This window comes from Cuculus canorus, chromosome 12 (assembly GCF_017976375.1).
Source record: "Cuculus canorus isolate bCucCan1 chromosome 12, bCucCan1.pri, whole genome shotgun sequence".
NCBI classification, from domain to species: Eukaryota; Metazoa; Chordata; class Aves; order Cuculiformes; family Cuculidae; genus Cuculus; species Cuculus canorus.
Genome location: NC_071412.1, coordinates 18,858,513 through 18,885,052, shown reverse-complemented (window position 1 = coordinate 18,885,052; position 26,540 = coordinate 18,858,513). Strand labels below are relative to the sequence as shown.

The 26,540-nt window shown below is 42.1% G+C and overlaps 1 protein-coding gene across 1 annotated transcript; it reads left to right on the top strand.

Annotated features, from left to right (window-relative positions):
• The first annotated feature begins 759 nt into the window (after positions 1–759).
• Positions 760–25,643, top strand: IREB2 (iron responsive element binding protein 2). Its single transcript, XM_054077618.1, has 22 exons — positions 760–875; positions 2,036–2,125; positions 5,259–5,424; positions 6,537–6,674; positions 8,600–8,821; positions 10,596–10,665; positions 11,868–12,051; positions 12,555–12,694; positions 13,482–13,653; positions 14,936–15,036; positions 15,495–15,611; positions 16,304–16,463; positions 17,233–17,368; positions 18,080–18,164; positions 18,702–18,858; positions 19,182–19,306; positions 19,587–19,691; positions 19,965–20,107; positions 20,644–20,791; positions 20,880–21,002; positions 21,670–21,855; positions 22,431–25,643. Exons 1-22 carry the CDS (start codon positions 857–859, stop codon positions 22,539–22,541), a joined length of 2,898 nt encoding a protein of 965 aa, XP_053933593.1. The 5' UTR covers positions 760–856; the 3' UTR covers positions 22,542–25,643.
• Positions 25,644–26,540: the final 897 nt, after the last annotated feature.

The window sequence follows — 26,540 nt, the reverse complement described above, 5'->3', positions numbered from 1 at the left end:
GAGGCGAGTCCCGGCTGCCATGGTCCCAGGTGTCTGTGGGGAAACCTGGTCAGTGCCGCTGTGCAAAGCAGATGGATGTCCTGAACGCCATCTCAGCCTAAGGATTGGGGAGCCCTCACCGATGCTGCGATGGGAGGCAGACGGATGCCCTCAAGTCCATCGCAGCCTAACAGCCCTGGGGCACCCTGGTCAGTGCTGCTGTGCGAAGCGGATGAGTGTCTCTAACTCCATCTCAGTCTAATGACTGGGGCGCCCTCGCCAATGCTGTGATGGGAAGCAGGTGGATGCCCTGAGCTCCACCTCAGCCCGATGATGCTCAGCCACCCTGCTCAGCGCTGCTATGGGAAGCGGGCGGATGTCCTGAACTCCATCCCAGCCTAACGACTGGGCGCCCTCGCCAGTGCTGCCACGGGAAGGTGACGAACGTGCTGACGTCCATGTCAGCCTGATGACCGGAGCTGCCGTGGGACGGGAGCGCCCGACCCTGGCTCGACGCCAGCCCGGGCCGCGCGCGGGAAAGGCGCGGCGGTGCGAGCCCCATCACGCGGGGGCGCGTGGGGCGGAGCGTTGGCCAATCGCAGCTCTTCCCCGGGCGGCAGCCCCGCCCCCGGAGTGACGTCACCGGAAATACGAGTCTGTCCAGCGCAGGCGGTTCCCCTCTCTCGGCTACTTCCGCCCTTTCCTCGAAGTCTCGCGAGATATGGCCCCTCCTGCTCGGGGCGGTGCCGCCCAAGTCTCGCGATAGCGCGGTGGGCGGGGCGCATGACGTGATCTCGCGAGATCTGGGCGCGCCCCGCCCGGCTCCGTTCCCCCCCGCCGCCCTCCCCTCCCCGCAGAGCTAATATGGTCGCCAGCGATGGACCCTGTCAGGACAGGTCAGTGCGAGCGGGCCGCTGCCTCCCCACCCGCCGCCGCCTTATCGCCTCCCTCCGCGCCTGCCCGGCCTCTGCGCGGGCCCCGCCGCTGTGAGGCGGCTGTCCCCCGCCCGCCGCCCTTTGTGCGGGAGCGCAGACCGGGCCGCGGCGGGCGGGCCCCGCGCTGAGGGGCAGGGCCTCCCCGTCCCCCCCCCCCGCAGCCCCCGGGCCTCCCCGTTCCCACACGTTTCTCCCCGTCGCCCTCCCCAACCCCCGTTCCCACACGTTTCCCCCGTTATCCCCGTTCTGCCTCCGGCGGCCCCCGGGCCTCCACCGCTCCCCCCGTAGCTCCGCTCCCGCTCCGTTCTTTCCCGTTACTCCCGCTCCCCCCGGCAGTCCCCGGGCCGCCACCGTTCTCTCCCGCTCCCCCCGCCGCGGGGGCCGCTTTGTTCTCGGCGGCACCCCCGGACCCCCCGTTCTTCCCCCGGTGCCGCTGTGGCGGGGGGCGGTGGTTCCCGCGGGTGCTGCGCGCTCGGGAGCGGGTGGCAGACAAAGCGTCGGAACCGGCCCCCCTTCTCCCCGCTGGCTGCGAGCTGAGCTTTATTTCGTTAAGCTCCTTGTGCGGGGAGCTCGTTGGGCCTGGCGGAGCTGAGGGTTGGCTCGGCCCCTTCGGCTTGCGAACCTGAATCAAAGCGTTCTTTGTGTGAGCCACTGCTCCTCTCGAGGAGCTGTTTATTCTCTCCACCTTATAGCTCGTACGAGACTGATTTTTGTCTCTTGTTTGCTTGTCGTTAGCCTACGCTCAATGCTTTATGTTTTCAGCTATATTAAGACTTGTATCTCGTATCTGAGTTGGTGCGGTGTGTTTATCGTGAGTTGTAGATTGTAAACTGAGACAATAAAGGTCAAATGTTTTCAGGCGTGTGGTTGTGCTGATTACTCGCCTGACCTGTATAAACATTGTGCTACAGATACAGTTAAAATTCACCTTAGTCACACATCAGTCTCATTAAGTGTCTCGGTCCAGAAGCCTTTACATTTTATGATGTACTTACGGTTATAAAGGAACATTATATTTTGTAAAATCAGAAATAAAAAGTCATTCTAATGAGTTCTCTATCAGTGCTCAAACCTTCCATCTTTCATGGCTTTAACTTCTTTTTTCTTTTTTTTGCCCTCAGGAAGCCCTTACCAGCCGGTAATTGAAGCATTAGGAAACTACCGACAAAAGAAGTTCTACAATGTCTCAAAGCTTGGAGGCGCCAAGTATGGTAATGATACTTTTTAGTTGTTTGCAGTCAGGATGGGACCAGCAGTAAACCCACACTGCAGTAAAATGTTAGGAGATGCAGTTGTGAAGACATGAGTTCTTAATGACTGTAGTTAAAAGTTTATAGTTTTCCAAGCCATTATTGCTTTATAAAGGTGATGGAGGGTAGTACTTCATGTAGCTTCAGTAAGAGAGAAACTGTAGGTGTTGCTGGACTTCAAAGCAATACTCCGAATCAGAATAATTTCTCTTCTGGAAAAAAAATGAAATGACGAAGAAGTCCTGTATAGGACTTAAAAAAAAAAAATAGTTTTTACCATAGTTTTGTACCACTTCTTGGTGTTCTAATTTCTGCTTACCAGCGACTTCAGATAATGGGTAACTGTGTTTACCAGAACATAGTTTCTACTGCCTAAACTCAGTCTGTCTTTAGTATGTGATGTATCATTAAGTAATGTGTGCCAAAAAGACTTTTGTTTGGTTTCTGTGTCAGGGTGCCTTTTAAAGCATAAAAAATATGTGCACATGTAATGGGGAGGAGAAGGCGTGGAGCTGGGGAGAGCTATAGATCAGCGTCAACCGGAACGGGTTTTACTTTTGCAGACAAACAAAACATGCTTTTGTTAGTCTCTCCCTTTGATTTCATGTTAAATTCCTGAAATATTGACCTGAAGTACATATTAAAAGTACTTGGGATTTTTGTTTCTGTTTTGCTGTTTTGTGAGGTCTGAATTACTCTTCTTTATTCACAGAATTTATGATGTGTTTCTTAGTTAAAGTAGTATCAGTGGATAGTTCACTTTGAACCCGTATTTGGGTTCAAATTCAACAGGAATTACTTCCCTGTTGTTTGAAGTGCAGAGAGGCGAGCTAGTGTGCAGTGGCTGCTGAAACTTGTGTGCAGCAGCCGTGTGCTCTTGCAGATTTCCCCTCCTTGTAATAATGAGGTGGATCTTTCAGTTAACCATGTAAGAAGGATGTAAAATGCTGCTGCGTTTGGCTTTGTCCAGGGAGAAGCTGTAGTGTGATAGTAACAAAACCAGTCACCTCTACAGTAGTTTTCCAGAAAGCCCTGTGGTGGCAGTGGAAATATAAACAGAAGATGCTACTTTGAGTTAAGACGTGCCATAAAGCTTGGACCAGCAGTGGATATTCCTGAAGATATTTGGAGGAGGAGTCTAAGTAGACTAGAGTCTTTGTCTTTCAACAGAAACTTCTGTGCCCAAGTTGGAAGCCTTTTATTAACCACATAGTAGTGAGATATTAAGTACAATTTGGGCATAGTGCAGGACAGCACTGATAGCAAATCCAGCATCTGGAGTTACTGGTTGCACTTGTTGCTTGGACATTAATTTTGAATTTTACCTCTTTGCCTTGGGGCTTCTGACTATAATCTGGCAATAAATGACTGTTTAAGTTAATCAGATTACTAATGTAAATGTTAGTTGATTTATTTGCCAATTTCCTGGGGAAATCTGATTTTGTAGTGCTTAAAATAGTATTTGGTTATGGGGAAAGTGGTAGCTCAGAAAGAGCTGAGACTGACCTCTTGCTGGGACCAAGAGCTGACTTGGAGACCCTTTCTCAATGGAGCTCTATGAATTTGTGAGGATAGAGGTTCTACCACCTCTCTTGATCTGGTGTTTAACCACCTTCCCTGAGAACTATTTTTATCTTGTGTCTGGTCACAGTGTCCCTTCCTACACCTTGTGTCTTTTTTTTTGTACTTTTGCTGTGTGCTTCAAAGAAGCCAGGCCTCACCTTCTCTGCAGTTCCTGTTAGGTCGTGGATGACTACAGTCAGCTGATTTAGCTTTCTCTTCTCTGGGTGAGCAAGGCCAGGCCTCCCTACTGCTCCAGTGTGTCAGCAGCCCTACAGCCGTCTCGGAAGGCCCTTAGCTGGCTGTGGTCTCATTTGTTGGGATCTCACGTGCTCTGGGAGGCCCAGAACTGTGCACTTGCTGATGCCAAATGGAGAAGTAGTTGCTTCTCCATAGCTGATGGCTGCTAAGCAGCTTCTTGGACAGATATTTTGCTATGAGAATGCGCTGTGTGTTATTTGTAATACAAGAAAAAGCAGAACAGTTTTCTTCTGGTAACTTGACTTTTAAATAAAGTGAGTGGTGGCATTACAGCTGATGAGACATGGTTTTGATAGCATTCTCACATTGGTTTGAGTGGTGTAATTAGACAACAGTGGATGCTATCCGAGAAAGACACACAATGAGAACAGAGTCAGCAAATAATTTACTTGTGTTAATAGTTGTGGACAAACCTATGGATGATGTTGAAACCACCAAATCTGACTTTTTTTTGTTAAATCCTGAACTTAATTGTTTAACCCTCTTCTTGCAACTAACTTTCAACTCGCTGTTCTTATAAGGTCATTTGCCTGTTCAAATGGTGCTGATTTACAGAGAAATGTGAATTGATCTTGATTTTTTTTTGTTTGTTTGCACTGAATAGTGACATCTACTTTTTTCTCCTCCTACTTTCTTAATTCTCATTTCCAGTTTCCTAGATTTTCTTGTGCCAGAAAGCTGCTTATAGTCAATACTATAATGCAGATCAATAACAAATGACTAAAGTTGTCTTTACTTGAAATGTCTTTATTCTTTATATTTTATGCAATATATTTCATTTTAGGGCACATGGCAAAGTAGTTTCTGGTCTTTTGTTTATTAAAAAAAAAAGAAAATACTCTACCATTGGATGCTTTTGGCTTGATATCTCAAGTAATGAAATAGTGAAAAATACAGTTAAAGTATTTTTGAACATTCTAATTTTTGCTTTTTGCCCACTCTGGTCAGTAATCCCAGCTCTAGATTCTCCTGCCAGTGTAGCACACCTTCTTAAATGTCACTGTCATAACAGTGCATGGCCAAGCCATTGTTGTCTTCTGTTCAAATCCCACAATTCATCTTCTGCCATATTGTATTCTTTTTGCAGCTCTCTTCCACACTGTGTAGTGAAGATCAAACCCCAAGGCGACTGTGAAAGCAGGCTCCTGTAGCTCCATCCTTCCAGTCCCTAGCAAAGTGGATTTTTTTTTAGAAATGTGAGATTGTAATTTTTAAAAGAAGTACATAAGCTGAAGGTGTTGCACTAATTGTCGGTTACTTTGCTTTACTCTAGATACTCTGCCTTATTCCATACGAGTGTTGTTTGAATCCAGTATCCGTAACTGTGATGGCTTCTTAGTGAAAGAAACAGATGCTATGAACATCTTGGACTGGAAAACGAAACAGAATAATGTTGAAGTGCCCTTCTGTCCTGCCAGAGTTGTTCTTCAAGACTTTACGTAAGTGTGCGTGTGCCAAGAACACAGAAATGATCTGTGTAAACTCGCTCAGTTTTGTGTGCAGTCCTTTGGCTTGAGAATGAACAGTACCCAGCCTTTTGATAATGAGGTGTCTCCCTTTCTCAGTAGGAGCCTATGCACTGCTTCTGCTCCCCTGGTAGATTCCTCTTAATTACATGGGGTGTAAGGATAGGAGGTGTTCCATAGGGCACCCCGCTTTCAGTGCAGGTTGGCGAGGCTGAAGCTGTTGGACTACAAGGAACGCTTGACAGGATAAGAGCCAAAACACAAATGGAAGTGGTGACATTTTGGCTGTAGCCAGATGGCTGAAGGTTCATGGAAATACATAGAATTTTTGCTTGAGATAACTAAAGATTAAATACTGCTTGCTCTGCAAGGACGTATAATCCAATTGAATCCATGAATAATACATATATTTAAAAAGAAGTCTTTTAGGATATTAATTTACTTTGTGATTTGAGTGTGGCATAGCTGGAAGGGCAGTTTGCGAATATTGAATTCAAGTTGTTTTGCTGACTCATTAGGTATATCTTTATTAAGAAGTGAGATAATTACAAAAGGAATTGTGTTATTAATAATCAAAATTAGTAACTTCTGCTTAGCAAGCAAAGTCAGGAATATTTATATAGTACTGTGTAGTATAAACATTGTCCTCTAAGTTTTGTACTTTAGGTGTGCTTATCTATGTAATAATAACAAGAATGTTTTTGTAAAATGTGATGAGCTTCAGAAATGGCTTCCTCTGTATAAGAGTAATCACATGCAAAGCTGATAATGTGTAGCTCGAGCGTTGTTTGCTTAGCAAGGTTCTATTGTAAAGGTAAAAGATATCTAAAAATCAGAGTTGTAGGAAAGTACCATCTCACTGCAGAAGCACTGCGAGTCAAAAGAGAAACGTAGTTCTCTTCAAGATGTTCCTGTGTTCTTGTTTTTACATTCTTTACAATTGAGAGAATAGGAGGGATTCGTTATCTGAAATAGAACTTGGATAGGCCTAGACCTAAATAAAGTTGAATTTGAAGAAGCTTGTATTTCAGTGAGTTCATGTCTCATGTTGTTATTCTATGTTGGTTTTGTTCCACTAATATTAGTGGAATTCCAGCAATGGTGGATTTTGCTGCCATGAGGGAAGCTGTGAGAAATGCTGGAGGAGATCCTGTGAAAGTCAATCCTGCCTGCCCAACTGATCTCACTGTCGACCATTCTCTGCAGATTGATTTCAGCAAATGGTAACGTACTGCTTTTCTTTGAACGGTAGATTTTTGTCTGATACTGAACTATGGACTCACCGTGGTCTTGGTACGATCCCATTAATTCTTTTGTCATGTCTGTATCCCTGAAACTAGACCTGATGGTATCTGAAAGAGGACTGAATTTAAATGGGTAAGATGATACTCTTGAAGGAGAGAGAGAGAGAGAGAGTGGTTATGGATGAAGCTGACTGACAACCCAAATTCTGGGGAAGAGATTGCTGAAATAAAGGGATCTGTCATGGTTTCAAGAAAATATGTTTTAAAAGAATGAGTTTGTAATTTTGCTTTGCCCTGTTTTTACTGTTAACACTAAACAAACCTTTGCTTAAAGTGTGACTGCCCTGCCACAGCTCTTGAGAAACGGCTTGCAATCCTGCTGGACCTATTGAAAGACTCTCACTTCAGCCCATAGCTTATTTTTATGGGCCTGAATTTTATAACAGATTAAAAAAGGTCGCATATATTTTTAGAGGGAGAAGTCTACTTGTAGGACCCTGGAAAGGAATTGGGACTGGAAAGCTGTCAGCCTGAGTTTCCTTTTCTGACAGGCAGTAATGTGATGAAAACAGCCTGGGGCTGCCTTTTGCTGGAAACGTAATACTGCAGAAGAGAAAAAACTCGTGTTTTATTCAGTGTTCTCTAACATAAACACTAAGTAAATAATGCAGCTCCCTTCCACGTTCTCCCTCACCCTGCCATTGTGGAGCCTTTCATATTCCTGCAGAATTGTGTAAATCACTCAAGTTCTTTGGGAATTTTAAAAGTTCATGGGGCAGAAGCCTGTGGTCAAATGGGTGGGGGATATGAGTCCTTTCTGTAAACCTTCGAAGCACGCACAGGATTCAGTTTGGTTCGTATTGGATGAGTGAAGACTAAGAAGCTACAAATATCTGCTGTGCTGCCTAAATGGTGTTTCAGTTCTGTGGTCTGTCCATTCCTGTGTCTGCAGGGGCAGCAGATTCGATTGCAATTAGGCTAGCCTAAAATTATCAGGAAGACCCAAGTGTTGGCAAGAGGTCTCAATGTGCTGCTTTGTAATGATAAATCCAGCCTCTGTAGTTTAATTTTTTGAAAGCTTGCAGGATCTCAGCAGCTGCCAGCCTGTGATAAGAAACCCTTCCCCACAGGGCGGTTTGTGTCGCTCTTGTAGCTCCCATCTCCTGCTGATCATGGACCCAGCTGGGATCTAGACAGCATATCCTCTGAGGCCATGCAATATCCTGCAATTTGATAACAGTATCTTTCTGTGTTACTGAAGCAGAGAAAGCAGTGGCTTTAATTGCATGTCCATGATTTGGTAAATCTTGAGAGGTAAAAAGTCATTCATTTTTCTCAAGAAGCTTTCCTTACTTTCGTGCGAGGGCTCAGTATGGTACCTACTGAATGTGGTATGAAGGTAGCTTGATGCACAGTCTTTATCTTTCGATAAATGCCAGCTTTTCCACCTTGCTTCTGACTGACTCGAATAGCGAATAAAATTTGTCTGAGCCTTTGAGGATTTATATAAGAAGCTAAATTAAATAATGAAGCTCCTTTTCTTTCCTTGAGAAAGCTTTGTCTGCAATTATTGCACTGTGGATTTAACAAAACGTGCAGTACACTCCTACAAAAAAGACACATTCAGCAAGTCCCCCGCCTGGGTGAGGCTCTGCCCACACCTTTGAAGTGGCAAACCTGAAGTTTAGCCTTTGCAACAGTCTAGAAGCGTTTCTGGTCTGTTGTACGCAAACTGATGGTGATGATTATCAGGTGTCCATCTTTCAGGCAGTCCAGCTCTTTACTAATGTTGTGTGGTAGTAAGTAACTAAGCTTATCCAATGGTAGTTTACTTTGCAACAGGGTTGTAGTAAAACAACTGGTTTTTTTTCAGGTCTAAATTATTCTTCTATTTAATATTACAGTGCAATACAGAATGCTCCAAACCCTGGAGGTGGTGATTCCCAGAAGCCGCTGGCAAAGCTTTCTCCATTGAAAGGGCAGTCCCGGAAGCCACCCTGCCGGGGTCAGACTGGCTGCAAGGGGCCGTGCAGCGCTGGAGATGCGAGTCGCAGCTCGGGGCAATTTACTGCGCAGATTGAGAACACGCCTCTCCTCTGTCCTTTCCATCTTCAGCCGGTGCCTGAGTAAGAGACCTTCCTGCTTTTAATTATTGCATCCTTCTGTGTGGTTAAGTGCTGCCTGTGACAGTTGATAGTGATGTGATTGTTTTTTCTGAACATCCTTCTGTACTCTGTCGCATGTGCCGTGGACAGGCTTCAGCATCTCGAAGGAGGTCTGATGGAGCGGATTTGAATTGGTCCAATTATTTTTACAAAGGCTTTATTAAACACAGTGCAGGTGGCCGGCTGTGTGACACGTGGCTGTGATTTTTAACTTGGATTTTGAGACTCCTCTTGTTTCTTTACAAGGGCAACAGAGCATAGGAGTAATCTTTTGTTTATTACGAAGTAAAACCCAGTGGGTAAACCAATGAAGCATTGATTTATTTGTAGAAGTAAATTTTAGTTTTTCTGTGAGAACTTCTCGGAAGTCTCTGGCTCTTTAAGAACTGCGCATCATCTGTCATTGAGCTTAGATTTGGTACATATCCTGCCTACGTATAATGGTCCAGGGGAAACTCATCTTCCAGATTTTCCATGTTATTGATGGTTCATTGTGTACCATTCCATCTTGACAATTGCATGTCATCATCCTCATCTTTCAGCTGCCACCTCTTTTGTCTGATAGGCTGTTCAGATCCCTATCTTCCTGGGCTGGGCAGCTGTAGAATTTTAAAAGCTGATAGGATCTATCTCATGATGATGTAATGCTGATTATCTTGGTAATTTCATAGATGTGGAAATATTCCTGCCCAGTACAGGTGTAGGGATGCAGAACAGTTGTGTTGTCAGCAGTATTGGTGTTTCTGGCAGCAAAACAGCAGTGGCACTTACGAACCTGCAGTGTGAGCGATAACTGTCCCTCAGGACTTTGCAAGCAGTCCAGTCACTGACCTTTTAACACTGCAGAGAAGAAAGGGAAGGGTCACGGTAACCCCTGGAAAACTGAGGACTTTCTTGCTGGTGCAAAGCAATTGTGTTCCCTTCTTGTCCACCTTCTCATGAAGAAAAAATTTCTTCACGGAAAGGGTTATAAGGTGCTGGAACGGACTGCCCAAGGGTGTGGTGGAGACACCGTCCCTTGAGGTGTTTAAAAGGTGCACAGACAGGGTGCTCAGGGGTAGGGTTTAGTAGTAGACAGGTACGGTTGGACTTGATGATCTCAAAGGTCTTTTCCAACCAAACGATTCTGTGATTCAAAGTAGAGGTTATTCCTCTTAACTAGTAGATTATACCTTTATAATGAATATCAGTGTCTTAATAAATAATTCTTAGGAAAAGATGGGTCACTTTATGAGGCTGTAGTGAGGAATACTTGTGAGGTAAAAAATTGTAGTTTGTAAACAAAAAATACAGAAGTGGAGCACAGCCATGATGGCCCTGATGTTCTCCACAGTGCCAGAGGGCTAATACTGAACTACTGAATATCTTGTTTCTTTACTGTATTGAACTTCGAGATGTGCAACCTGTAAGACTATGGATGCGGGAGGAGGGGGGAAAGCTTCTATGTATCGTAGTACCTGGTTGAAATAGTTCTCTTAAAATGAGTGTTTTTGAGATGAAATGCTTTTGGCAAACTATACCTGCAATAAACATGTTCAAGTACAGCAGAGATTAAATCAGTTTTCACTTGTTGCAGAAAAGTTGCTGCAAGAAAGGAATTATCTTTGTTCTAATAAACCACTTCAAATTTTGCTGCAGGCTTAAGTGAATCTTTCATCGAACAAGCAAAAATAACAAATTCTTCTGTAATTTGAAATAAATTATGACAGTGTTTGTAAACCTGATCCCTTCCTAGGCCTGAGACAGTATTGAAAAACCAAGAGATGGAATTTGGCAGAAACAGAGAGAGGCTTCAGTTTTTTAAGGTATGTCTGCAGCTGCGGGCTGTGTGTGGTGGTTCGGTTGTTTGAAGAGCCTCCTCCATGCACCTACCAGTGTTCAGGTTTAGACGATCAGTTAAATGTAATCATTTGGAAATGTCAGACTCAAATCTGAATTTAATACGGGAACAGAGAATTGGTTTATAATAAGTGGTATGTGACTTTAAATCTAAAAACCGTTAGCCAGCAGAGATTCTAAACCAAAATATTGCTTAAATGGAGATAATTCTTTAATTCTAACTTGAAAATCTTAGTACCGTTTGATTCTTGTCAGCATGAAGGCGGTGGACAAAGTAGATGTTTATAAAGCATTTGTCTTGTTAATGCTTTTTAACAAGTTCAGTGCCTGAGGTCACAGCGAGTTTCTGGTTAAAAGGTGTCTCAAGTATAAGTAAATGAACAAATCTGACAGAAGCTGGAAGCCTTGACTAGCAGCTGCTGTTGAGATATTGCTGCTCTCAAGGCTGGGCAGCGGTGCTGGTAAACTTGTCTTTAATGTAAGTCTTGTGTGGTGAACATCAGCTCCTTTGTTGCTAGCCAGGATCTGGAGCATTGGTATTTGATCCTCACCCACCAATTTTGTGGTTTAGGAATCTCATGTGATGACCTAAAATCTCTTCATTTAGGTAGACTAGGAGGTTTCTTAATGAAAGTGGGCAAATTACCTTTTACATTATTAAAGAGGGAAAATGCCAAGCTGAATCTTGTTACAAGTTTCTGTGTCAGCTTTTTTAAATCCAGCACCCCGAGTTTGCACGTAGAGATACACTTCTCTAAATTGCATCCTCGCTCCCATCCAGGAGTGTAAAGCCAAAACTAGATCTGCTATAAATACAAGTGCTCAGGTACTGTTGTCTAAATACCAGTCTTGGCTTGGGTTGAACTCATTTGTGTGAACTGGAAGGTGAGAGGTTTATGCAGCCCTGCTTTTGAAAGGTGGGTAGGAAATACTCAGTCTTCAACGGGAATGGAATGAATGGTTTTGTTGATGATTAACATTGTGTAGAATCCAAAGGGATCACATACCTCCATGTGAAAAATAAACAAAAACCACTTGCATAGATACCAAGTTCTGTTTTATTGTATTGTAGTTTTCTCATTTCAGTTATGTTCTAAGAATTGACTCAACCTTAAAAAAAGCAACTCTTTCTCTTTTTTTTTTTCTCCTTATTCTGAATAAACTACAGTGGAGTTCAAAGGTTTTCAAGAATGTTTCCATAATTCCACCTGAAACTGGAATGGCGCACCAAGTTAACTTAGAATATTTGTCAAGAGTTGTTTTTGAAGTTAAAGATTTCCTCTATCCCGATAGTGTGGTTGGCACAGATTCTCACACAACCATGGTAAATGGCTTGGGTATCTTGGGCTGGGGTAAGTATGCTAAGAATAACTCCACAGCATTTCAAAAGGCACATTGAAGCATTACTGAGAAATACTTTCTTCCCACTGGATATTTCTGTCTCAAGCATAACACTCTGTCTTGAATTATTCTTCAGAATGTTTTTGTCAACAAGTAATCTCAAGTAACATTTCTTTCCATCAAGAAACCGTTGTTTGTAATTTAACAAGAAAATGGTCCAAACCTGATTGACATTCAGATCTGTAGTGTATGTGCAGTATAAAATTTGTGTGAAGGTTTCTTTTCTCTTGGAACGTTAATTTTAGATATATTTTCTGGTTGACTGTGAATTCTAATGTGAACAGTAGTTGTGCTTGATTTAATTTTTCATGTACAAATATTTAACAGAACTTAAGTGTTTCTTGCTGTAACCTTTAGGCCTAATAGGAAGGGGTTTATTCGAGTTTTAGAACCTCAAAATATTTAGTATTGTTGCTTTTCATCAGCTTAAGTAACCTTGATATTCTTCTCCCAGGTGTTGGGGGGATTGAAACGGAAGCGGTGATGCTGGGCATGCCGGTTACCCTCACTTTGCCTGAGGTGGTTGGGTGTGAGCTGACGGGCACAGCCAGCCCTCTCGCTACGTCCATAGACATTGTTCTAAGTATCACAAAGGTAAGAGCTCTGCCTTTTCTAACGTCTGTTGAAAGTTCTTCCAGTGGTATTTGAGAGCTGAATTAAATTCTGGGAGTATTTTTAGTATACCTTTAATTATGGTAGTGCAGAAAAATACAAATAATCTCTAACTATTATCCAAAGCAGTAATTTTCCCTTTTCCCTCTGCAGTGGTTTATTCACAGGCCTTCTTTCACTATAAAATAATTTTAAAGAAAGATATGTGTGCAGGTTTGGGGCGAGAAGAAGCCTTGTTTTCAGTTTTGCTCCTGCTGGAAGCATGTAGGCTCCTTCTTTATCACAGAAACATTTCCTGGATACCTTTTGTCCTAAAATACTCCTGGAAGGCAGAAGGCCTGTCTGTGGTTGTGAGCTGGTGTAACTCAAGAGTACATTTGCTGAGGGACTGAGCTTTGCCAGGGTGCACAAACTGTCACTGTCATAGTAGGTGAAGAGCTGGCATTGAAGCAGTGAGGAGCTGTGAATTGCTCTGAAATACACTCTTCTTTCTGCCATGGTGCTTGAAAAAGCTTGTATCTGTTCTGGACTAGGAGATGTGAAGAACTCTGTTGCAGATGGAGAAGTGTTTTACCGCAGCTTCCAATGCAGATTTCTAGAACTCAGTATCTTAATGGGGCTTGGAGGTTTTTTTTGCAAATGTGGGCCTTAAGGTTTTCGCTTGTTTTGTTTTAAATGTCCATGACTTGCTCATTGTAAATTGTTGCAACAAACCTTCCTTGCATTATACCTCTTCAGATAACAAATGTTGTTGTTTTCTTTCCAACAGCAACTTAGGCAAGCTGATGTCGCTGGAAAATTTGTGGAGTTTTTTGGGAGCGGGGTTTCCCAGCTGTCTGTAGCAGACCGAACCACGATAGCAAACATGAGTCCCGAATACGGTGCTATTCTGAGCTTTTTCCCTGTTGATAATGTGACACTGAATCACTTAAAGCATACAGGTAAAGGTGAAATTACTGCAGTGATTGATTGCAGTAGTGTGGTGATACATTGTTGCTTAAAACTCCATAGTTGTTAAACTGATTTTCTGCGGAGTTCTGACATGGGTTTAATGTATAAAGGTCTGCTGTACAGTCACTGGCTGTGATATGGGATGTGCTTGGCTACAACTTTTATCCAGTAAAATCTCATGCATCCCAGTAACACCTGCCACTGACGTTGTTCCGTGAATATTTACTGTTGGCTGCCATTGTGGGACACTGGCTGTGTGACACTTGGGCCTGAGTTATTGACCTGCTTATTGGTATGGATGTTTTCTGTGGCCCTTTTTGGCTCCGTGTATCGCATGTATTTAAAGGGAGACTGCAGTTTCTGCACACGCAACACTGTTAACAGCCAGTCTGCCCTTGAGGTTTGTGTCTGCTCTGGCTCTTCTGTCTGAGAGCTGATTTGCTAGCGTCGTGTTGTTTTCAGCATCCAGAGGCCTTGTGTCTGAAACACGGGTAAACCTTTAAAAGAAGAGTATTAAATTCTTATTTACATCTTGACAAGTGATTGATGTGTAAGTCGTCTTGATGCGAAAAACATCCTTTAACCACCTGTGCAAGGTCAGCATCTAAAATGATTACTAGAAATAAGTGAAACCACAAAGCAAATAACACGTTTCTGATGTTTTTCACAATGATTTTTTTTTCCTTTGAAAAGCATTGTCTCGCTGACATTAAGCTAGACAAGAAGGGTGTCAGTTCCTCCCCAAGGCACTGCAAATAGAGCCACGGGGAGACAGAAACCAAAAAACCTCAGTCATGTCAGTAAGCCTTTCTGACACTGAAATCTGTCACTTTTCAATACAAGTTAAATATTTTTAATTCTATAACAAAGGTGTTTTGTCTGTGAGTGCAGAGCAAATGAAAGATTATCTAGCATTGCCCAGCAGTACTGGCTATTATCAGCTAAGCACATGATCTGTATCAAATGAGTAAATCTTAATAGAAAAAGGCTTTATGAACTTTAGGGACAAATATACAAATTTAAGTTGCGACTGCTTGTGTCGGAACAGCTTATTTTGCTTGATATAAGAAGGAAGGTTAAGCTAATTAAAAATTAAAATTATTTGGTTTCTGTATCCTTCCTGCACAGCTCCTCAAGGTTGAGTGTGGGTGGTGTGCCTTGAAAAAAGTACTTTGGATTATATACCTAAAACGCTCTTAATTTCTGAGGATTGTGTGTTTTGGCTTATTTTTTTAATATGACTTTTCTCGTGTTTGAAATCACGTTCCTAAGGTTTTGACAAGGCCAAGCTTGAGGTCATGGAAGCATATCTTAAAGCTGTGAAGTTATTTAGACATGATGAGAGTTCTTCCAGAGAACCTGAGTATTCCCAGGTATGCTTGAAATTACTCTGTCCTGCGTGTTTGATTCCTGTAATAAATAACTGCTACTGCTGTAAGAACTTTCTCTGATTGCAATTTTCACTGCTGTAATAAAAGTTATATTTATGAATTCACAACTTTGAGAAGCAGAGTATGTTTAAAAATAGAGATGGAGTGGGGGAAAGAAGGGAAGTACAATAATGTTCATGTCAGCTAACAGATACGGAATTCCTGTTGCTTCTGAGAGATCAGGTAAGTTCTGGGGGTGATAGAAAAGTTGGGGATAACATTAAAACACTTTGAATAAGATGGGTAACCTTTTACAGTGGGCAGTCTGGAAAACGAAAGCCCAGACTTGAAATGTCTCAGAATGTTCAGATTTAAAATAAGAGGTCCTGGATGTCTCGAGGACATTAAATGTCATGTTGGGCTGGGATTGGTAATGCATGCTTTTTCTTATTTCTTTTTAGGTAGTGCAAATTAGTCTAAGTTCTATAGTTCCATATGTCAGTGGCCCCAAGAGGTCCCAAGATCGTGTGGCTGTTAATAACATGAAAAGTGACTTCCAAGCCTGCTTAAATGAAAAGGTTTGTACGAACTGTTTGCAGTTTAACTTGACTTCACATGCGAATATTTTTACTCTGAAGGTGATACTTCTGGTTAGGAATATGCATAGGTATCTGAAAATGTAGCTAATATGGGAATGCGTCTTAATTTTTAGTGTTAATAGTACAGTTGAAGAATGGCAAGAGTAGTAGAAACTTGGACGCTGGTTTGTATTGAGGTGTATAATAGGGAATGATTGGTTGTGCTGGAGAGAGAAATTGTGTCTAGTTATGGATCACAGAATGGTTGATGTTGAAAGGGGCCTCTGGAGGATGACTGTGTGGAAGAGCTGGAGGGTATGAACTGTTAACAGACACAGTCTGCTTCCTCTCTAGCTAATATCTTTGATATGCTTCTAATTCAGAAACAAGTATTGCATAGAATTAGATGCGTACTTGTAAGGGATTGTTCTTTCCGCAGCAGGAAATGAAAGCACTTTTTGGCTGGAATTTGTTCACAGTTGTTGCAAAGTAAAGAAATAATGAGAAAAAAAAAGAATGAGACCACTGTAAATATAGAGAGAGGTATGGACAGAGGGCTGCTTTTCAAATCTGCTGAAGGGTGCCTAATGGGACAGCTAAGTGTTATTTTAAAATGAAAGTTGACTTGGTCTTGCTGTAATGTCATATTTTCTGTGCTATAATAACTGCTAACATGTATTCTTGTCATCCAGTCTGGTGTTAAAGGGTTTCAGATTGCAGCTGAGAAACAGAATGACATTGTACCTGTTCAGTATGAAGGAAACGAATACAAGCTATCTCACGGCTGCATTGTCATTGCTGCAGTCATCAGCTGTACAAATAACTGTAATCCATCTGTTATGCTTGCTGCAGGTATGTTGTGACTAGTGACAACTAAATTGATCCTAACGGTGCTCCCGTGTATACACAGCCTTTGCCTTCACTTTTATAGGTTCTTTTGTAATGACCTGACCTAAAGGTTTAGCCTTAAACTTGTGGCGTGTTCTGGAAATATACACTGAGTGTTACTTTTTGATAACACAATCTCAAAATTTGTGTCATAAAGCGGTATTAATGATGGTAATTACAAAATACTTAATTTGGTAGTATTTCAGCTGGGAGCCAGTTCTGGGGCTGTTTGTGACACAGGAGGTGGGTGCGAGCTTTGACTTCATCCTTGATGAGCTGTAGTTGGCTGCAGAGTCAGGAAAGAAAATCCCTATGACTTAACAGTTGTTCTGTGCCTTAGCCACCAGTTAGGAGTATCGGTTAATCCTCTTAGACCTCACTTTCTTCTTTTGAGGTCCTCTGTGGACAGATGCAAGCTTCCTTTTGGGGCTCTGTGGTCTGTGTTGGAAGAATGAATGGATTTGCACTGTCAGCTAGAACATAGGAAAGATTTTTCTTATAGAAAAGAAAATGGTCATCTGTGTTATAGGAGTAGGAACAAAAACCTGAATGATATTGTTATGAGAGAAGGAAAGGCAAGTAGTTGCTTGAATAATTTAATAAACTGAAGGTATACTCATTCTCTGGTTTTGTTTTTGGTGTTTATGCTTAATTTAACAAAGGTACCATCATATGCGTGTTCTTTTAAGGGATATACAGAACATAAGCTGTCTCTCTCTTCCTGTTTTCATAGGACTCCTGGCCAAAAAAGCTGTTGAAGCTGGCCTAGTGGTTAAGCCCTACATAAGAACAAGTTTGTCACCAGGCAGCGGAATGGTGACACATTACCTCAGTTCAAGTGGAGTATTGCCGTACCTCAGTAAGCTTGGGTAGGTTGTGACTCCTACTTTGTTGTTTCAGGCAAACGGTGCACACGGGTTTTATGCAGGTTGATAAATATTGTCGCAGTTCATTTTGGCTTGGTTGGTTAGTTCTCAGCTTGCTAGGTTGTCATTTTAGTCACTTGCTTACTTAAAGTTGTGGTTTGCTGCATTTTATTCCCACCTTGCAACTTAGTATGTGTAGATCTCTGCCTCCTCCGAGCTCTGGTTTTTCCGCAGCAATCTACTTAATTGCATCTTACGTGACAGGATGCACTTATCATTTTTAAAGTGGAAGCTGGATGTGAATTTGTCAAGCCAGTCTGTGCTGGTCTTTTCTTAACATTGCTGATGTGTTGAGTTGCTGAGCATGTGTTTGGGATGCTCTGTAGCAATAACAATTAGATTGTGTTCATAATTCTGTAGCAGTGCCCAGCTCTGCTCTGTGAGGGATGCTACCGCCTTTGCTGTGCCGTTACCTATGGAAGTAACAACATCTTGAGATAGTTAATGTGACTTAATTACAAAAATGATACTCTATATTGTCCTGCTTACGCCAGTGAGATTCAGTATCTGTTGTCCACATCCTAAAAGGTCTTGTTGTCAAAGGGAATGGAAAAAGACCTCGGTGATAGCTAATAAAACAAAAAGCTGTTTTGCTAACAAATTGCTTGTGGTTGTTTCATGTGCCACTTGATTGATTTTTTTTGTCTAACACAGGTTTGAGGTCATTGGTTACGGGTGTTCCACCTGTGTTGGGAACACTGCCCCCTTGCCGGAAGCCATCAGGAATGCCATAAAACAGGTAAGGCGCTAAGGCTTGTTGGATACAGAAATAGTTGTCACCTGGTTAAGCAATCAAAAGCTACAGTAATTTGTGTAAAATATACTTGACTGATTTGGACTTTGCATGATGGTTTTGCATGTTTGCATGTTGGAGGGAGACTGTACAGATGTAAATTAAAACATAAATCCAGAGGATCTAATCTTACGGAGGATGCATTGTGTAGATTTGGTATTGTAAGTGAAGAGGAGGGTTTTAAAGAGTGACGTCCTTGAACGACTTTAACCAGCACTGTCTAAACAGCTGCAGTATTTTTTCTCCTGTGTAGCAGAAGGAAAATATAAGAAATGAGTTGGTAGAGGAGTTCCCTGAAGGGACTGGAGAAGCCATTAGAGGGTCAGTAGGGAAAAGGAGGAGGAGGAGGAAGGTAGCAGGAGAGAACAAAATGCCTTTAAATTGAAATGTTAGAGTAAATATTTGAAGTGGAATGCATAAAAATAGCACAAACTGTTGAAGTACCACAAAGGCCTCGAAAAATATAATGGGTCTGCCTTTCAGGGGGATATAATTGCCTGTGGAGTATTGTCTGGAACCAAGAACTTCGAAGGACGTCTCTGTGACTGTGTCCGGGCCAACTACCTTGCTTCTCCACCACTAGTAGTTGCTTATGCCATTGCAGGCACTGTTAGAATAGACTTCGAGACAGAGCCGTTGGGTAAGCATTTCCTTACGTCTTCTATTTCTGCATCTAAAGCTATGTACAAAAGTCTTACTGATGTGCATTTTAGCTGAAGTTAGAAAACTGATTCTACTTTAGCTCAAACCACAACGTTACACCACCAGGATATTTGAAGAGAAAGCACAGTTGTGTTTGCTATTTCTCATAGCTAAAGTAAAGCAATGGAAGTAATTTTTATAGATTAAATTATTTGCGTGTCTGGTATCTCTGAAGACCTGAATATATACATATTTATGTTCTGATATAAAGTCTAGTATTTCATTTTTAAAAATAACTGTTCTTTTTAAAATCTTACTCAGGCACTGGCTTTGATGGGAGAAGTATTTACTTGCGAGATATTTGGCCCACCCGAAAAGAACTTCACGCAGTGGAGGAAGAGTGTGTGATATCATCTATGTTTAAGGAGCTGAAAGAAAAAATGGAGGTGAGAACGGCTTTTTGTTCTTAACTTAAAGACTGCATTTCATTGTAGCTTTCCAATACCTTCCAGCTGAACATGATTTGGTTTGTCAGCTATTTCCATTGCTGTAAAGAAGGACTTAACTGAGATGGACACTTGTATTAATGATTCTTAAGTAATATCCAATAAGGTAACTTGTGTATAATAGAAATTAAAAGGAAATCAGCAGCAAGTCTTTGGTTTCAGAATGTAAAGAGATGGTAATCCAGTTTCTCTGTTATTTTTTTAACTCTTTTTTTTGTAGAAAGGAAACAAAAGATGGAATTTATTGGAAGCACCTGAGTCAACTTTATTTCCCTGGGATTTAAAATCTACTTACATCAGATGTCCCTCCTTTTTTGATAAATTTGTAAGTATGTGGGATCTATTTCCCAGATTATTTGCATTGCCTTTAAGTAAAGGAACAGCTATTCCAGTAAAACTTCAATAGTTAAGTAATGAACCTGATTATGCCTCATATTTCTCAATCTTTTACATAGTAGTTTAATCTCTGGAATGAGTGAGGCCTGTTACCTCAGTGTGCCATCGTGTATTGCAGATACATTTTAGGTCTGTAAGGATATTGGAAGAATAACATGTTTGTTGTTGTTTTCCCTCTTACCCCCTTCCTCTTCTCTTTTAGGCCAAAGAACCGGTTTCACCACGGCCGATTGAAAACGCCCATGTCCTGCTCTATCTGGGAGATTCTGTAACTACAGATCACATCTCTCCTGCTGGAAGCATTGCGAGGAGCAGCGCTGCTGCCAAATATCTGACCAACAAAGGGTAAGGACATCTCGTGTTAAGCAGCTCCAGTTATATCTGAGATCTGCCTCACTTGCCAAATAATTGATCAGCGCTGTTGCTGTCCTTTAGAGATGTCTCTCTGCAGAAAGTGGAGATTAGAGGTGGATAAGCAAAATAGTAACTGCTACTGGCATTTATAAGCAATCGACTGTCTTGCAGTCCCTGTAAAACATTCACTCATTGCTGCCGTTACAGTAACGTCTGCTGCTGAGTGCACGTCAGCGCAAAACGAGTCTGCTGGTTTATAAATTGGTGACTGATCTGTTAATGTGAGGTTGCTCACTTACTGTCGCTGGCCTCAAGAACAGGCAGACAGATGCACAGAACAAGTCAGAAGCTCTAGAGACAAACATAACAAAAACCCAAAGCCCAGCGTTATATACGGATGTGATCAGTGCTCTGACCTTACCTCTGCATTGTATTATTATAATTATTATAAAAATCATAATATCATTTTACACTGGATAGTCTTTAATTACCCATTCCCTCTTAATTAAATATTCTTTTTATTATAGACTTACACCTCGTGAATTCAACTCTTACGGGGCTCGAAGGGGTAATGATGCTGTGATGACAAGAGGTACCTTTGCAAATATCAAGCTTCTGAATAAGTTCATAGGCAAACCAGCTCCAAAAACAATTCACTTCCCTTCAGGACAAACGGTAAAAATGTATTTGTTTGCAAGACTACTCTGAAATCGTGATGTAGATTTAGAAGTCACTCAAACTATTTTCACTTTGTTATCCACAGCTAGATGTGTATGAAGCGGCGGACTTGTACCAGAAAGAAGGCATCCCTGTAATTATTCTAGCAGGAAAGAAGTATGGACTGGGAAGCTCCAGAGACTGGGCTGCAAAAGGACCCTTTTTACTGGTACTGCTGGTTTTTCTGGGGTTGGGGTGTGTCTCTTTTTTTGTGGAAATACCTAAAACCACATTGTTTAGTTTGGGACATGACTGTGTTTAGAAACTGTCCTCCATCTTGAGAATAACACCACATTTTGTTTTTAAAGACTTCTCAATAATTTCTTTGCAAGAATCTTCATAGAATAAAATCACTAGTTGGGATACATATGAATTTCCTGATGCTAACTTGCCATCCCGGCCTTCAGACTTGGAGGTAAATTGGACATTTATCTAGTGCTGACCTCTGTTTGGTCTCTGTGGGTTATTAAGGATCTGCTATTGGAGACTGATTTCTACTAATGTTCAGAATATGTGCCGGGTCAGCCGTTTACTCCACGTGAATAATGGAAGCGACTGCATTTGGTCTGGGATTTCCTGCCTGCTAACTACAACATGGTCGCTGACTGCTGTCAAATTCCTTCTCGTAGTGTTTGGGCCTGCTCCAGCTTATTTGCTGTCGTCTAGCTGTTACCTACATACAAAAGATGTTACCTGCTTGCTTACGGGACTCATGCAAAGTACCCTTCCAACTCTTCTTTTGGGATTGACTGTGAACATAATACATATTTAAAGCAAACTTTTGCATTTCACGTTGGCTACAATACTGAAGTACAAAATCGCTTGTATTTTTGCAGGGTGTTAAAGCTGTCCTAGCTGAAAGCTACGAGAAGGTTCATAAAAGCCAGTTGATTGGAATTGGCATCGCTCCACTCCAGTTTCTTCCTGGGGAAAATCCAAGCACTTTGGGTCTCACTGGCAGAGAGCAATTTTCTATATTGTTCCCTCCAGAGCTGGCGCCTGGAATGACTCTGGATATTAAGGTATCTTTGCAATACTTTTTTAATTTCTCTATTCAATGTGCTGACGATTGAAAGTGCAGAAAGAAAAGTTTAATCCTGGTGACTGAAAGCAGTAAAACCCAAAGCTTAATTCTCTTTGCATGTAAGTGTTTAGTCTTGCCTGAAGTTCATCATGACTGTTGAAGCTTTCCAAAGGACACAGAACGCGTGCTTTCTATGCAACCTGGAATTCTTGGTGGTTCTGAGCTTTGTTTCCTCCCTCTGTGGGCACTGTATGAGGGCAGAATCGAGTCTTGTCTGTCAGTTAAGAGTGTAAATGACCCACGTGCCCACAGTAACAGAGCTAGTGCCATCTTAGGGAAAGCGTGTTCTCTGTTGTCACTAGGCACATAGCACGCTCCTAAACGGATCCAAACTGTAGGTAAATAAGGCTTCATTCTGTTCCCAGCAGTGCCTCACATCTGCAGTGGCAGATAAGCTGGTTGAATTTGCTTGTGTTGAACAAAACTTGCGGTTGGAATGTTAACTGAGAATAATCAAGGGGAAGTGAAAGCAAAACTCTTAATTGGTGTCTCTGTTCTGCTTTTGTTTTGAAGACAAGCACTGGAAAAGTCTTCAGCGCAATTGCCTTGTTTGAAAACGATGTGGAGATCACTTTATACAAATATGGTGGAAGTCTAAACTTCGTAGCTCGAAGATTCTTGTAGTAGCTACTGACTATGGGTACCTTGCATAACTGGTAATTCTGAAAATGCCTTGTGTGAACCCAGGAATCTGTACTGTGGAACTGCAAACAGTCCTCGTGTGCTCAAAGTTACTTCGTCCATGGATGTAAAAGATTGTGAATCATTGTAACTGCAACAAGGTCCTTCCTGATTTTAAATAATATTCTAATGGTGCTATTAAACATTGCTAAATTCAACATGTGTATTGTGGCAGAGAGCTGCAAGTATGGAGGGGACGTTTTATCAAACCATTTTGTAAATAAACTATGCGAAATCAGAAACATTGTGCTGAAGATTATTACGGAAGATGGTTTTCTGCAGTTGTTTCTGCTTGTTTTTTCCACCTGTAGATCTGTGTATCGCTATGTTGGTTTAAGGGTAGGACGTGGCATGGAATGTTAAAGGCCAAACACTTTTTTTTTCATTTCCATCCAGATTTAAAACAGATACTCGGTTTTGGATTTCTTGCTCTTTAAATTATGGGCTGAAGAAGAAGCAGTTCATGTGAGGCCCATGGTATCCTGGATCATAGATCATGACTTTCTTACCTTTACTGTGAGCTTATGTTTCATCTGGATCCAGATATAAAACTACTCACGCTACGAAACATTGAGTGCTTGGAAGTGTGAATTTTTCATGGGGAATATCTCTGTGTTTAGAAGAATGCTTACAGTGGTTTTGTTCAAGCAGGTTAAGCGTGGCATCCCAGCTTTTTGGCAGGCTGTAGTGTCTTCCAACTTAAGTCTGTCATGGCCGCTTCAAGCGATGCAGTTTGTCATTTATGACACAAGCTTTTATCATGTTGTCTGCGATATCATTAGGTAAAGTACCTCTTCTTGGTATTTTAAGCTTAAAATCTTTATAAACCTTTATTAGGACTGTTTAAATTCCTCTGCTTTAAATGAAAGCTATGTCTGGCAAATTACGCTTGTCCAATGTTAAACAGCTGAGGTAGCAGTGCTGCCTTTTAATGCTTTCTGATGTGCTATTGGCCAACTCTTCCAAACAGACATGGGATTCCCCTGCTGAGGATCCCAGAATACTGAACAAATCCAGGTCTTAACGCCATTGCAGCTTCTCTAAATGTAGTAGTTGGCACAGGGGTGGTAAAACCCCAGTTCCATATTTAATGGTGACAGAAGGTGCGCAGCGTATGCGCTTGCTTCTTGCCACTTCACTGAACGTTGAGAGCTTCTAACTTATTCAAGTGAGTCCTCAGCTTCAGGCTGCTCCTGTGCTGTGTCTTGAAAAGCTTTGCAAGACCCCTCACAGCTTATGGAGAGATTAATTTATTTTAGAGAACAAAACTGCAATAATTTGCCTATTGTTATCAAGGCTTTACTTTTAAGACTTTTTTTTGCTCTTGATAAAGATTGTCTTCACTATCAGAGCCTTCCAGAGGACTGTGTTAGCTTTACTTACGCTAATTTCAGTTTTTAACCAGGCACTAAGGTTGCTGACTTACCAACCAACAGAAGCATCATTTGGATCTTACACAGTGTGTTTCTGACATTCCTTTAACAAAAGATTTTAAAACCCCAAACATAATTATATCATTACAATATGTTAATCTTTTGACAGTTCAAATGTCAAATCAATGTGACTTCACTGGCATAACTCTCTACGCTTTTTTTGTTTTCTTGGACATAGCTTCCTAATGTTTGCAGTTCTGTAGGATCTGTTTTGGTATTTCACTAGTTTTGCTGTGGTTTTCCTTCAGTAAAGATAAAAACCATTCCGGTGACTCCTGCTGCTGATGTGGGGGATAAATCAACGCATTTTGAATACTCTATTCAATGAGTTTCTGTGCCGTGGTACGCTTCTGCTAAGTTTATCCAGTGTTACCGAGCAGATCTTGTTTTCTGTATGCTGTCTAACACTATTTTTTTTCCCCAGCTCAAAGGTATATTTTTAATTTAGTTGAAGAAAATGCATGTGATTGGGGAGCAGATAGGAATTTAGTGCTAGCACCTAATGATGCCTCATGCAGATGATGAATAAAACCACACCTGCCAGCCTGTTTCAGACTCCTGTAACTGCTAACTAATGCTTGCACAGAACACGGCCTCCCATCCATTGCTGCAGGAGACAACAGTGATCCAAGCCATGTCAAGGTAAAGCAGTGTTGTGAAGTTAAGTGCAATTTCAAGAGGTGCAACTTACCCACAGGTTGACACCACTACAACCAGTCACCTCGTTTAAGAGATGTGATGGGTTGCATTACTGTAGCGACTGCTTTAATTGTGCCGCAGTCCTGTCTTAGCGAGGGGCAGGTTTTGAGCTGTGCCTGCACGGTTGCTGTTTGTCTGCAGCCATCACCGGCGTCTGTGGGAGCAGTGTGGACTGACTCCTATCCTTCTGCTCTGCACACCTCGGGTGTAGTGGGTGCTGTGGGGAGCAGCGCTGCCTCTGGACCCTTCTGCTTCCTGCCCCATAGGGAGCTGCAGCAGAGAACTCTTGCCTGACATCCGTGGTAATGTGCCTGTCCCCTCTCTCATGCAGCAACGAGCGCTGTAATGCCCAGGCCAGGGGCGAAGGGAAGACGTTTAACTTTGGACACATTGCCAGGATCCGGTGAGGTTTAGCTGGGAGGAGTGACACTGCCCGCTGTGGGCAGGGATGGGATGCAGCACAGTCAGGATTGCTGTGGTCACACACAAACCAGGGCTGTTCAAGTAGACCTCTTTAGTACCTTAACGCATAGGAGGAGTTGTACCTTTTTGAAGAGTGACTTGGTGTTAGATGTGTTTAACCTAGACCTCTCCAGTTTGATCTGGGGGAAGAACTTGTTTCAATTTTTCTACATGTTTTCTCTCCTCGTGCCCCTTTGCCTCCCTCCTCCTCCCAAACTACAAAGCTTTGGGGTAGTGTTGATGTTTATACATTTTACACGAGTATAAAGACATGAAAACTGTATATTAATCATATTTAAGCAACTGCAAATCAATGTCTGCTGTTTAAAGCCAACAGAACAGTGTAAGTTTTAAGTTCAGTAAGTATTGTATAGATATATCCTAAGGTCAATCAATGACGATTGTGCATAAAATGTTACCGATGCTGTAAATTATTTTTAATAAAGAAAATTGTATCGCAATTCTTGTATGTTACCGTCTATTTTGAGTAGAGAACATGGAATAAGTTTACAGTGGTACTGTTGCTACATATGAAAGGGTGGGGGAAGAAGAAAAATGGTGTAATTATGCGTGCTTGTGTTTCTAGTTGTGAGCATCTCGCGTGTGGGCTTCCAAAGCACATTTTCTGGGTTCAGAAAGAGGATTTCTGTGTTAGCTGTGCTCCAGATATGGGCCTGGGTATTAGAACTATATTGTGTGCTTTTTGAGTAGCCTATTTTTCTTCAGGAAAATAGCTGCTTTAGCATAGAATCTCAATCAAATTTTGTATTCAAGGAAGCTATTGACCAGGGTTATGGTTATGATACGCAGAGCTTACAGTGATGACAAGGTCTTGACCTCAAATACTGCAGAAAATTACTTTCTTTTTTTTTTTCTCTCCCATTAGGAATTTCAGGAGAGATTAATATGTAAATCTTGAGAGCAACAGTGGTTATTTTAATTGAGTCTGTGATTCCCTGGGACGGGACAAGTGTTGCCTGTCTGAACTCTGGTACAGTCTAAGGGACATCACAACAATGATGCGTGAGGTTTACCACAGGTAAATGATCTTTGATCAGGGAGGAGTCTGTTTTGTGCTGATAAAACGATTTAAATAGAACACTTGGATGTCAGTCTGTGTTTCTCCTGCTGGTGGCAGAAGGGCCGTGCGTTGTGTGTTGAGCTGGGGAAGGGGCTGGAAAACAAGTCTTACACGGAGCAGCTGAGGGAACTGGGGTTGTTTAGCCTTGAGAAGAGGAGGCTGAGAGGAGACCTTATCACTGTCTACAGCTGCCTGAAAGGAGATTGTAGAGAGTTGGGTGCTGGTCTCTTCTCCCAACTGACAGGCAATAGGATGAGGGAATGGCCT

Coding starts and splice junctions, on each gene's coding strand:
- IREB2 (XM_054077618.1), top strand. Junction 20,108..20,643: donor AAATATCTGACCAACAAAGG/GTAAGGACATCT, acceptor TTTTTATTATAG/ACTTACACCTCGTGAATTCA. Junction 20,792..20,879: donor ACTTCCCTTCAGGACAAACG/GTAAAAATGTAT, acceptor TGTTATCCACAG/CTAGATGTGTATGAAGCGGC.